This window comes from Nansenia antarctica (assembly GCF_963989245.1).
Source record: "Nansenia antarctica genome assembly, chromosome: 2".
NCBI classification, from domain to species: domain Eukaryota; kingdom Metazoa; phylum Chordata; class Actinopteri; order Argentiniformes; family Microstomatidae; genus Nansenia; species Nansenia antarctica.
In genome coordinates this window covers 77644040-77655639 of record NC_137675.1, presented here as the reverse complement: position 1 = coordinate 77655639, position 11600 = coordinate 77644040, and the positions used below count along the sequence as shown (strand labels likewise).

Sequence of the window (11600 nt, the reverse complement as noted above, 5' to 3'; positions counted from 1 at the left end):
TTTAACTGTAACTGTAACTTGTTTAATTGTGCACTCAAGGCATTGATGGTTATTTTCATTCAGTTAAAAACACTTTGTGATGTGCCTGGGTCAGCTATGACCAAAATGTTTATTTTACAAAAGGACTTTTTTTTTATTGGTATACTACTGTACACTTTTTTATGCACTTTGAGATGTGCATGGGTCAGTTGAGACCAAAATGTTGTTGTTTTACCTAGAAAGTGAAAAAAGTATTGCTATTAGGTTCTGTTCAATTACAGCTCTTTTATTGTGTTCAGTCAAGTCTTTTTGACGTGCCTGTGTCAGATGTTACCTAATTTAAAAGGAAAACTATAAATAAACTGCTTGTATTTCATTAGGCCTACATTCATTTGTGTTGGTTTGAAATGTGTCATTACCTGGTGCCTAGGCTACTGGTCGCTGAAAATGTCTGGCCCAGCAAAATGTCTTGGTTTTCAAATCTGGCCCAACTGAATTTGTAATTGAATACCCCTGACATAGAGGGTGAAAATGCAGTTCATGTCAGCCCTGTTCCGCGAGGTGGTGGTGGTGGGTCCAGAATCGTTCCCTGAGCCCCCAGAGCTTGACCGCGCGCACCGGAGTCTGAGGCCTCCAGGCCCCGTCAGGGCGAGAGTGAGATTCCACCGCTACGTGATGGAAAAGGAGCTGGTTTTTCAATGGGCCAGAGAACACCGCGATGTTTCCTACCAGGGACATTCCATCAAATTCTACCTGAGGATTTCAGCCCCGGTCACTGCGAAGAAACGAGCCGCTCGTTTCAATAACATAAAAAGTCCGCTCTCTACAAGAAAGGGACACGGTTTGGTCTCACATACCCAGCTCGTCTGCGGCCCGGGTCTCCTTCAATGGCGCTACCCACTTTTTTTGATTCACCTTCCTGCACAAGCTGAAGCATTTTATCAACAACATATTGATACATGAAAGAAAGGCTTGCTATATGTTCCTATGTTTGGAACTAAGATCCCTCACGTCATATTTCAATGGACATTCTTGTTGGCTAAGCAAGGCTAAGCAAGGCACACACACCGAATCCGAACTTTTATTTGTATGTTCGTCTCTCTCTAGCTCTCCATTTTTTCTACGGGACTATATTCTACAAAGTCTGCTGCACTTATTTTTGGGGGGAGATTTGAACCTCCTACCTTTGGACATAATATGATTATTATATATTAATATGATTACATAATATTATTGTACAGGGACTGCATGCACCTCCCTCTCTTTTGATTTGACAGACGTGTTTCATTGTGAAGACATCCTATTTTTCCTTTTTGAGGGACCAATAACTTATTTTTTGCCGTGCTGGCGTTGGATGTTGATCGTGGTTAAGCTTTCCCACTTTTGGATGTGCTTGGAACTTAAAGGATAGGCCTGGTACTGACGTGAGTTTACTGTCCTCTCTACTGTTTACTGTTATTGGTAACGAGTTCAAACAGGTGCCATTAATACAGGTAACGAGTGGAGGACAGAGGAGCCTCTTAAAGAAGAAGTTACAAGTCTGTGAGAGCCAGAAATCTTGCTTGTTTGTAGGTGACCAAATACTTATTTTACAGAGGAATTTACCAATTAATTCATAAAAAATCCTACAATGTGATTTCCTGGATTCTTTCCCCCCATTCTGTCTCTCATAGTTGAAGTGTACCTATGATGAAAATTACAGGCCTCTCTCATCTTTTTAAGTGGGAGAACCTGCACAATTGGTGGCTGACTAAATACTTTTTTGCCCAACTGTATATGTCTGAGAGGATTGTTACTGGTGTTACACAGCCAGACTTTACAAGTCGCTTCAGAAAAACAACGTCTGGCTCCGGCGAGATTAGGTAGGCGTAGGTAGCGATGTAGCGACACATCTAATGATAAGACTATCAGAGGGTAACATCGAGCTAGTACCACATTGCTACAGCATTACCATCCCATCCTTTCAGATGTGGAAGAGGTGAGGGGGCGGTGTGTCTCTCATTCTAGAGTCCACTCACACAGCCACTGTTGACACTGCCGTGTCAGCTCCTCTGTCTCTACTGGCGTGCTGCTGCGCCTCCTCCTCCTCCTCCTCTTCTTCTTTTCCCTCCTCCTCCTCCTCTTCTTTCTGCTGCTTCTTCTTCTTCTCCTTCTCCTCCTCCGCTCTCCAGTGCACCAGCTGGGCCTCCACAGCGCCCTCTACAGTCTGTAGCGAGCGCTGCGGGAGCCACTTGGGGTCTGTGGTGGGTAGGAAGGGGTCTGGGGCAGTGGCCTGTAGCGGGTGGGGATGCAGAGGGATGTGTAGCAGGTGTGCGTGCAGCATCATGCGGTAGGGGGCGCTGTCTGCTCCTAAGCTATAGGTGAAGTCGCCGACGATGGGGTGACCCACCGCCCTGCAGTGCACTCTCAGCTGGTGGGTCCGGCCTGCAGAAGGGGGCAACAATGCCGCAAACAACAATCACACAATCAACAATGCACAGAATAATGATAATAATAAAAAATAAAAATAAAATGGCAAAGGAGTTTTAAAAACACACACACAGCAGAGGTTTAAACACACACAAACAGCAGACTTTTAAACACACATACATACATACATACATACATACATACATACATACATACATGCACACACACACCTCGCTGCGAGCCCTAATTAGTGTAATGTAATTAGTGTGTCTCTCTCTCCCTAACCACAGTGTACCTGTGAGAGGCTGCAGCAGCACCTTGGTGACAGGGTCTCCGTCATAGGAGCCATATTCCAGCACTGTCAGCTCAGTCTGACACAGCTTAGGGTTCTCACAACCTGGAAGGGGGGAGGGGGGGGGGGGTGAGACAGGGGGAGAGAGAGAGGGAGGGGAGAGAGAAAGATAAGAGGAAGAGATAGATGAGTGACACATACAGCCAGTGATGCCGACATCATCATCATTAGGTTGAAGCAGCTATGAAGTAAAGTAATACACATTAGACTGATGCACACACGCACACGCGCGCACGCACGCACACGCACACGCACACGCACACGCACGCACACACACACACACACGCACACACACACACACACACACACACACGTCCCCTTGTATATCAACAGCAGGCTCTGACCCTCTGTTCCTTCGATACACATCATATGGGTCTTTCCCTCTGTGGTGTTTTTGCCGATGGAGAAATCCAGAGTCATCTTCTCCTCCTCCACCCAGCCACGCACCTGGGAGTGGGAAACTGTCAGTCACACACTATTAGGCTAGCCCAGTGGCAGCTGGTGATCAAAATGTTGGGTGGGGCACAGGTTATGGGGGCATGCTCCACAGGGAAGAATATCAACTTTAAAATCTGGATTTACAGTCGATTTTAGCATGAGAATATATATATAACTTGTATTAAAGGGTTAACTGCAAACACAACAAAAATATAATGCACAACAACTGACAAATCAACTGGTATAGTCTTTGTTAGCAGAGTAGACCTAATGTTAACAGAAGAGTGGCGGGGTGGGGGCCCCTGGGCTTGAGTCATTGTTCGGGCTCCTACCTACACCAAAAATGATAAGCTACAACTACACCAACCAGAACCTATGACCAGAAACACACGTATCCCAATGGAGTATGTTATTGGCATAAAGCACATGAAGAAAAAGCAAGGCCGTTCTGTGAGGACAACAGAAAAAACTTAGGTGTAGGCTATACTTGAATAGCAAGTGGTCTCCCAGCAGAGAGAGAGAGAAAGAAAGAGAGAGAGAGAATGCCATGTCAAACCTTAATGGGTTCTTCTTTCATAGGGAATAATATTTTTCCTTTAACATGAATCAATTAATTAAAGTAAAGTAAAGTATACTGCCTTGAGCTGCTGGTCATCTTTTCTTTAACATGAACGAAAATTAAATTAAATTAAAGTGTACCTTTCTATTATCATACAATATTTCCTTGAACATGTAAACTCTATAATCATACAGTTGTCTTTCTATTAGTTGTCTCTGTCATACTGAACTGTTTGTTATCATCCTGAACTATCTCTGTTGCTCACCTCAGTTCTGTCTCTATTGCTCTCCTCTCCTGTTGTCTGTCTCTCTGTTGCTGTCCTGTTGTCTGTCTCTCTGTTGCTGTCCTGTTGTCTGTCTCTCTGTTGCTGTCCTCTCCTGTTGTCTGTCTCTCTGTTGCTCTCCTCTCCTGTTGTCTGTCTCTCTGTTGCTCTCCTCACCTGTTGTCTGTCTCTCTGTTGCTCTCCTCTCCTGTTGTCTGTCTCTCTGTTGCTCTCCTCTCCTGTTGTCTGTCTCTCTGTTGCTCTCCTCTCCTGTTGTCTGTCTCTCTGTTGCTCTCCTCTCCTGTTGTCTGTCTCTCTGTTGCTCTCCTCTCCTGTTGTCTGTCTCTCTGTTGCTGTCCCCCATGTTCGCCTCAGTGCTGCTAGGCAGCACCCGACCCAGTGCTAACTGCTTCGTGGTTCTCACTCTCAACAACATTGGTCGTCGCAGCTGCATTATTTGCATTACTCCCTTTTTTTTAACTTAGCTATATCAGGGCTCTCAAGTCTCACGCAACCCGTTCACACGCCGCATTTCAACCCGTGTGTCTAGCCCACTAATGTGCGTCCGCTTCATTTTTGCAGCTTTCTCTTACGAATTTAGCCTAGGCTATGCGTAGCCTACGTCCTGCGTGACTCAGTAACGTAAACTGGTGAGATGAAAACCTGGATTCCGCGGGCATAAAGTTGCCTCAGGAATTAATTAAAACTGCCTCGCTGTTTTGTGGGGGGGCCTCAGGATTTTATTTTTTTAATTATTATTATTTTATTTTTATTTTTTTGTATCCAATGTTAGGTAGCCGCCGTGGCCCCCTAGTGCTAGTGGCCCTAGGCTGCAGCCTAGGTAAGCCTATGCGTTAATCCGCGCACTTTTGTGCGCCCCGACCAGGAAATAGGAGACAGCCAATTGGAGCGCTGCTACAGCTCACGTGTTAGCCAAAAGTATTAGCACTGCCATAGGATCCCATTCGGCCGGCGTCCCGACTCCCTACACTTGTATATATATATATATGTATTTTCACAGTGAATTTCACACAGATACAATTTTTATTGTATTGGAGGATTTTTAATGAATGCGGATAGGCGCCGACAGAATATCAGCCGCATTTTATGAGTAAACAATGTTTATTTTTAAAAACGTTTACAAGTAGGAACTAGGAAGTGGGGGCGCATTGGAAGGTGGGGGCGGCGCCCTAGCGCCCTCTATTGGCCAGCCGCCACTGGGCTAGCCCCAATATTACTGCTGCCTCCATAAAGTCTGACACAATAGATTCTGGGAAAGTTATATTGTGTACCGTAAAATATAGTGACAAGGACATACTGTAAGTATGATGATCATGAAAAAGTTCATAAAACACATAAATCATTGATATTGATTTACATTGTATCTATTGTATGTTGTGTGATTAAAGATGCTAGCTTTGTGTGTGTGTGTGTACCAGGGCGATGTAGGCCTTGGCGACTCTGCGGTCCTTGAAGCAGCGGTAGGCGCTCCCTGCTGCAGCCTTGTTCAGAGCCACACACAGCGCCCCGCTGGTGGAGAAGTCCAACTGGTGGCAGAACCTGACAGAGAGAGAGAGGAGAGACATGATCAGAGCTAGAACACTGGTGGTAGAACCACAGGAGAAGCATGATCACAGAGCTAGAACACTGATGGTAGAACCACAGGAGAGGCATGGTCAGAGAGCTATTGTAGAACGCTGGTGGTAGAACTCTGACACATGGGGGAGAGAGACACACAATGACAGATGTTCAAAATAGCTACTGTAGAATAAAGGCCAATGCACACGGCCCCGATTTTGTCGCACCGCCGAATTCGATTCCATTGTTTTGAATGAGACAATGCACACGCCGTGCGATGCGATATTATCGCACGACAACATTCGATTCTCCATTCACACCAATTGAAATAATTCAAAGAATTGAGAATCGAATGTTGTCGTGCGACAAAATCTGTTGCACTGTGTGCGCTGTGTGCATTGGCCTTAAGCCTTCATATTAGGATTGGTGCGAAGATAGTACGGGCTACATAATTACAGACGCTGGGCTTTGTTCAGTCTACTGTCCATATACAGCTTCAGCTCCAGTTAGAAGTTACCCTTCTAGACAAATCTAGGATCAGTTTAGCCTCCCTTATTCCTAACCGTAACCTCTACTCTAGTCTCATCCCTTCTCTCCTCTTTCCTCTTTCATCCTCTCGTCTCTTCTCTTTCATCCCCACCTCCCTTTCCACACTGTTTCCCCCTAATCCTGACCGTTACGTAACAACTAGGGTCTTAAATGCAATGCTGAGTCTGGCCTTAGGTCAGTGTTTAGGGGTAACTTGATCCTCCTCCTCGTCCTCCTCACCTTCACACACACGTTCCTGCTGACTAGGACGACACTCTGCTGTGTTGGATGAGGCTATGCGATATTGCAGCACTGTCACAGTGACGCTGAGTGTTCTGGAACTTTAGGTGCCTTTTACCCTACTGTGTGTGTGTGTCATCTTATATATAACAAAAGTATAAACAAGTCTATCTCTCTCTCTCTACTCAACCATCAGTTGGTGTGCAACACAGTGGCAGGGGTGCAAACTGGCGATGGCCCAAAAAGGTGACACCTTTTTTGCGGCTAACCTTAGGGGGGGGGGATAGCACTACCACTAATGGTGTTAAATAGATATCGCTAGCACTAACGGTGGTCTAACAATGATGCATGTGTAAGTAGCGGCAGCCCTGACCTTAACACCTGCAGAATTACTTCGAAAACAGTTTACTGTGACTGTGTTCTCTATGCTGTCTGGAATTGTATCCCCCCCCCATTTTTTTTTTTTTTGCAGATCTACACAATTCACATGGATGACATATTTTGAGCTAAAAACGGCTAATTTAGCAGAAAGGTGACATGTTTGCAACCCTCAGTAGTGGACACAAGGACACAAACACAATCCAACACAGACACACACACCTACCTGAAGCCGTAGTAGGTGCCTGGGTCGGCCAGCTCGGGGAAGCGGAGCCTCAGCTGACTCTGTACCGTCTGTTTCTCGTACCACATCTTGCTGTCGATGCGGATGTCCCAGTTCTTGTCCACCACGATGTAATCCACACTCTGGTACAGCACCCGCAGGCTCTCCAGACTAGCCGGCTCCATGATGCTCAACAACACTCACTCACCCGCCCTGTCCTGTCCTGTCCTGTCCTGGCGAAGAGGAAACATGCAGGTTCGAGTATCAACAACATGCCCAGTCAGTCAACCGAGGCAGCGAGACCTTCCAGCCAGGCTGACCTACCTACCTACGGAACTGCCCGTGTGTACAAATGTCTGCTTGGACAGAGAACGATGTCTGCATGTTCACTGTGTGGCGCAGTGACATACATTCTCGGACAACAGCAAGCTGACAGTCTGTTAACAGCTTAGCTATTATCAAGAAAACATGGCAAGGGATTTAAAACGACACAAGTAGCTGAACAACAACAACAACAACAACAACAACAACAACAACAACAACAACAACAATAATAATAGCATAGCTAGCTAGCTGCCAGCGTCAACAGTGACATTTCGCCAGCTAACTTTCTTTCTGGCTGCTAAATTACATCATTTGAAACACATCATTAAGTCTTGTTCGTAGTTTGCAGTACCTGGTATTGTATCAATGTGTTCCTGTCTCGCTCGGGCCATTCATTCATCCACTCCAGCCCACTCTCCTCTCCTACTGCCTGCAGAGCCACGCTGTCTGGGAGACAGTAAACAAACATGGCGGCTCTGGGGGGTATTCCATCAACGTCGCTAAAGGAAGATCCTGGCTTATTTTTGATAACTCTCGCGAGATTTATCAGAATATGCCTGGATATTTTTAAGAACTCTCGCGAGACTTATCAGACTAAACCTGGATTTTTCTTTAGCGATGTTGATGGAATAGCCCCCTCAGGACCACTCACAGCACCAAGATGACTGACAGCAGGAACAACCAATCACAAATCAGGCCCAGACTACACCGCGGATGAGAACCGTGGTAGGGCGTGTGCATTAAATCTCGCCAGATTTATCAAAACCAAACTTGGATTTTCTTTTAGTGATGTTGATGGAATACCCCACAGACATGTCTAAACAAGTCTCTCTCTCTACTCAACACTTTCGCTATCTGTTTCAAATAATAGCCCTATATAGGTACTATTATACACTTTTCGAACCGCTCATTAAGGATGGATGGCAGCAGTGAAATTAAACATTATATTATTGATGGGCATTATCAAACACAAACTCAATGTACAAAGATAGGGCTGGCAGTAGCAGCTCCGCAGTTAGAGCCGCAGTAGAAACGCTGTCAGTATGGAAGTATGGATTTTTATAAATCTCGCAGGATTTATCAACATAAACCTGGATTTTCCTTTAGCAACGTTGATGGAATACCCCCCAGAGTAATTTACATACCAATCAGAGCTGTAAAATAGTTGGTGGGCGTGTCCTAAACATGTTTACTGTTTTACCAAAGTAGAATAAAAGAGTAAACAACACCTCTTTCTAATCATATAGAACATGTCTGGTAAATACTCTACAACCCAACGCTAGCTAGGGGAGGCTGGTGGAAGTTGAAATCGGAGGACAGGCTCATTGTAATGCATGGAATGGAATGAGGAATGGTGGTTGATACCCCAACCTTACACGCCTCTTGACAGGGGTCCATTTCACTTGCCAAAATCAACAGTGTGTACATGCCAAGGAAGACTTCTACAGTCGATGACTGATGAATTAAAGCTGAGAATCTCTACTTTGACCCCATACAAATTGGTTCATTTCAAATGTGTGTCACGTGTGTGTGTGTGTGTGTGTGTGTGTGTGTGTGTGTGTGTGTGTGTGTGTGTTCATTCTAGTTCATTCAGACCAACCTGTAAACCTTTCCCCTTATACCTTTTACTTGTACAGAATGCACTCTTTCTAAATGACTTGTAAGAGACCACACACTTTAGACTGTTCAATGTTAACCAATTGATCAGAGTTGTGACCAGGGCTGCCAAGTTTCACCAAAAGTTTGGAGTGAGATTTTTTGGCGGTGGAGCGACCCAAAACGGTGCACGTTTTGGCAGCGGCAGCCCCTCTCTCCTACCCAATTATTTGTGCTAGTTTCCTGCAATTTTACATTGTTGTTCATAATAAACAAGCACAAGAAATTAAAATAATTGGAACATTTGATAAAACAAGACAAATTCAGACAATATATCATATTTAGGAAATCTTAATGAACAAATACAGTAGCCTACAGACTCTAAAAGAAAATTGGGCCCCATCAACAGGATTCAGCCCCTTGGTCAGCAGCAGAAAGAGCCTTGGTTTATCATCTTATATACAGTGCATTGCTCATAGATGGCTATCATGTTATACAGGAAATTTTTCTTGGGTCAGAATGAGGACTTGGTGGTTGATCTTTGCCCACATTTTTTTTGAGGGACCCCCAATTGTTGTATGTGTATTGTAAATTGTAATTAATAATAATAATTACACACTGGACCCAAACACACAGCACAACACACTGGACCCAAACACACAGCACAACACACTGGACCCAAACACACAGCACAACACACTGGACCCAAACAAGGAATGGGTGGAGGGGAGGAGGGGGTCGGGTGTAGTGTGAGTACACACACACTACACACCACACACACACACACACACACACACACACACACACACACACACACAACTGACAGTGTAATTTATATTAGTCCATTTATTGTATACAAATATACTCAAATAATTGTAATTGTGATGTGTCCTCTGTGTGTGTAGTGTCAGTCCCACTCTGACCACTAGAGGGCAGCAGTCCAGGTCCTGTGAGATGGAGTCTCTGACTGTAAAGTCTTCAGGATTGTGTCAGTGTAGGTTTCTACTCCTGCCTCAGATCCTGTCTGCAGCAGTTGATGACAACCAGATGGTTATTTGCTCATCGTGAAATATGTGGGGGGAAAAAGTGCAATAGTCCAAAATGCAGCAGCGAGAGTTTTAACCAAAACAAGCAGAAGAGCTCATATAACTCCTATTTTAGAGACTCTACACTGGCTTCCTGTTTAAGTTCAGAATAGATTTTTTTTTTTTTTAACAGAAGCGTGGGAGTTTTCTATATTATATAAATATATATTATGTTATTACTTTTTAAACTTATTTCTGGAATTCAACTGATCATGAAACAATCCAGATGAATCATTAGATTATCAGTCAGACTGATGATGAACTCTGAGACCCAGAGTCTCTGACCCTGAGGAGAGAGAGTGGATGTGTATAAGAGTTGGTAAAATGGTGTGTTTGAGTTCTGATGCTGTATTAAGGAGCTGTCTGTAAGATAGCAGGGAGTGGATGTGAAGACAACTCTCCTCCTCTGTCAAAACAACATGTACATGTTCTGAAATCCTCTCTCCATGTATTCACCTGTCTATCTATCCTATGTACATGGTGTTCCCTCTCACCTGTGTGTGTGTGTGTGTGTGTGTGTGTGTGTGTGTGTGTGTGTGTGTGTGTGTGTGTGTGTGTGTGTGTGTGTGCGTGTCTGTCTGTCTGTGTGTGTGTGTGTGTTTCTATGGAGTCCCATTCAAACCAATATCTTTTTACAAAGGAGTCCACACTCACACCCACACCCACACCCAACACCCTCCCATCCAGCCACCCACTGAGTGTTGAAATCTGAGGGCTGCATGAGACCGGAACTCAACCATTCCTTCTGACTCAAACACTGCGACAAAGACAGGAGAAACTGATTAAGGTGTGTCCTCACCTACCCTCTTTAACACACCCTCCCTCCCTCCCTTCCTCTCTCTCACACACCCTCCCCTTGCTCCCTCCCTCCCTCCCTCCCACCCTGCCTCCCTCTTGTCTTTAACACACCCCCCCTCTCTCTCCCTCCCTCCCACCCTTCCTCCCTCTCCCTCTCTTTGAGGAGTCATACTATCCACCTCTGCTTCTTCCTTCTTCTAGCAGACGACTGCCAACGTCCCCGGGCCTGAGCACAACTCACTTCTCCTGCTATGACTGGTGGATAGATGATTCACTTACTTACACTAGTCAAATGTATTGATTGACATTGATTGATCTGGTAAATACCAAAACATGTCAATGTAAAAGTGACAAAGACAATTTGATTTGATTTGGGATTAGTATCACACCTAGTGAGAAGAGTCTAAAATGGTCATTATCATAAATTATTCGTTAACAACACAAAAGGTGATCAAATGTATCAAAAATACAGGTGGTTGTGAACCAAACACAAAACCCTGGGCGTACATTTGAATGCAAGTATGTATTTTTATTATAATCCTTAGTATGGAACTTAGTCACAGAAACAGAAAGTGTAAGTCTTCAAGATGTTATTTTGAGATGTGACTTTCTGCTGGTTCCACTGTGTGAGATCCTCAAGGTGCCTCCATGCTGACCTTAGTAACCCGCGACTCTTAAGAAACAGATTACACCTTATGTGACACAGTCTGATCCTTTTGGTCCGCATGTCGACTAAATCACTGACGTCAGACATTTGATTACTGCAATATCTACCATCTGGCCTGTGGACGGAAGGACGTTTGACATGATTGTAGTCAGTCAGACCATCCACCTAATCTAATTTCACACAG

The 11600-nt window shown here is 44.7% G+C and overlaps 1 protein-coding gene across 1 annotated transcript; it reads right to left on the bottom strand.

Annotated features, from left to right (window-relative positions):
* Positions 1-1993: 1993 nt before the first annotated feature.
* On the bottom strand, positions 1994-7715 carry rpusd1 (RNA pseudouridine synthase domain containing 1; the record flags this gene model as incomplete). Its single annotated transcript, XM_080523467.1, has 7 exons — positions 7623-7715; positions 6950-7179; positions 5436-5559; positions 3085-3187; positions 2684-2785; positions 2123-2403; positions 1994-2080 (listed from the first exon to the last, which is right to left on the bottom strand). Exons 2-7 carry the CDS (start codon positions 7129-7131, stop codon positions 1994-1996), a joined length of 879 nt encoding a protein of 292 aa, XP_080379593.1. The 5' UTR covers positions 7132-7179; positions 7623-7715.
* Positions 7716-11600: the final 3885 nt, after the last annotated feature.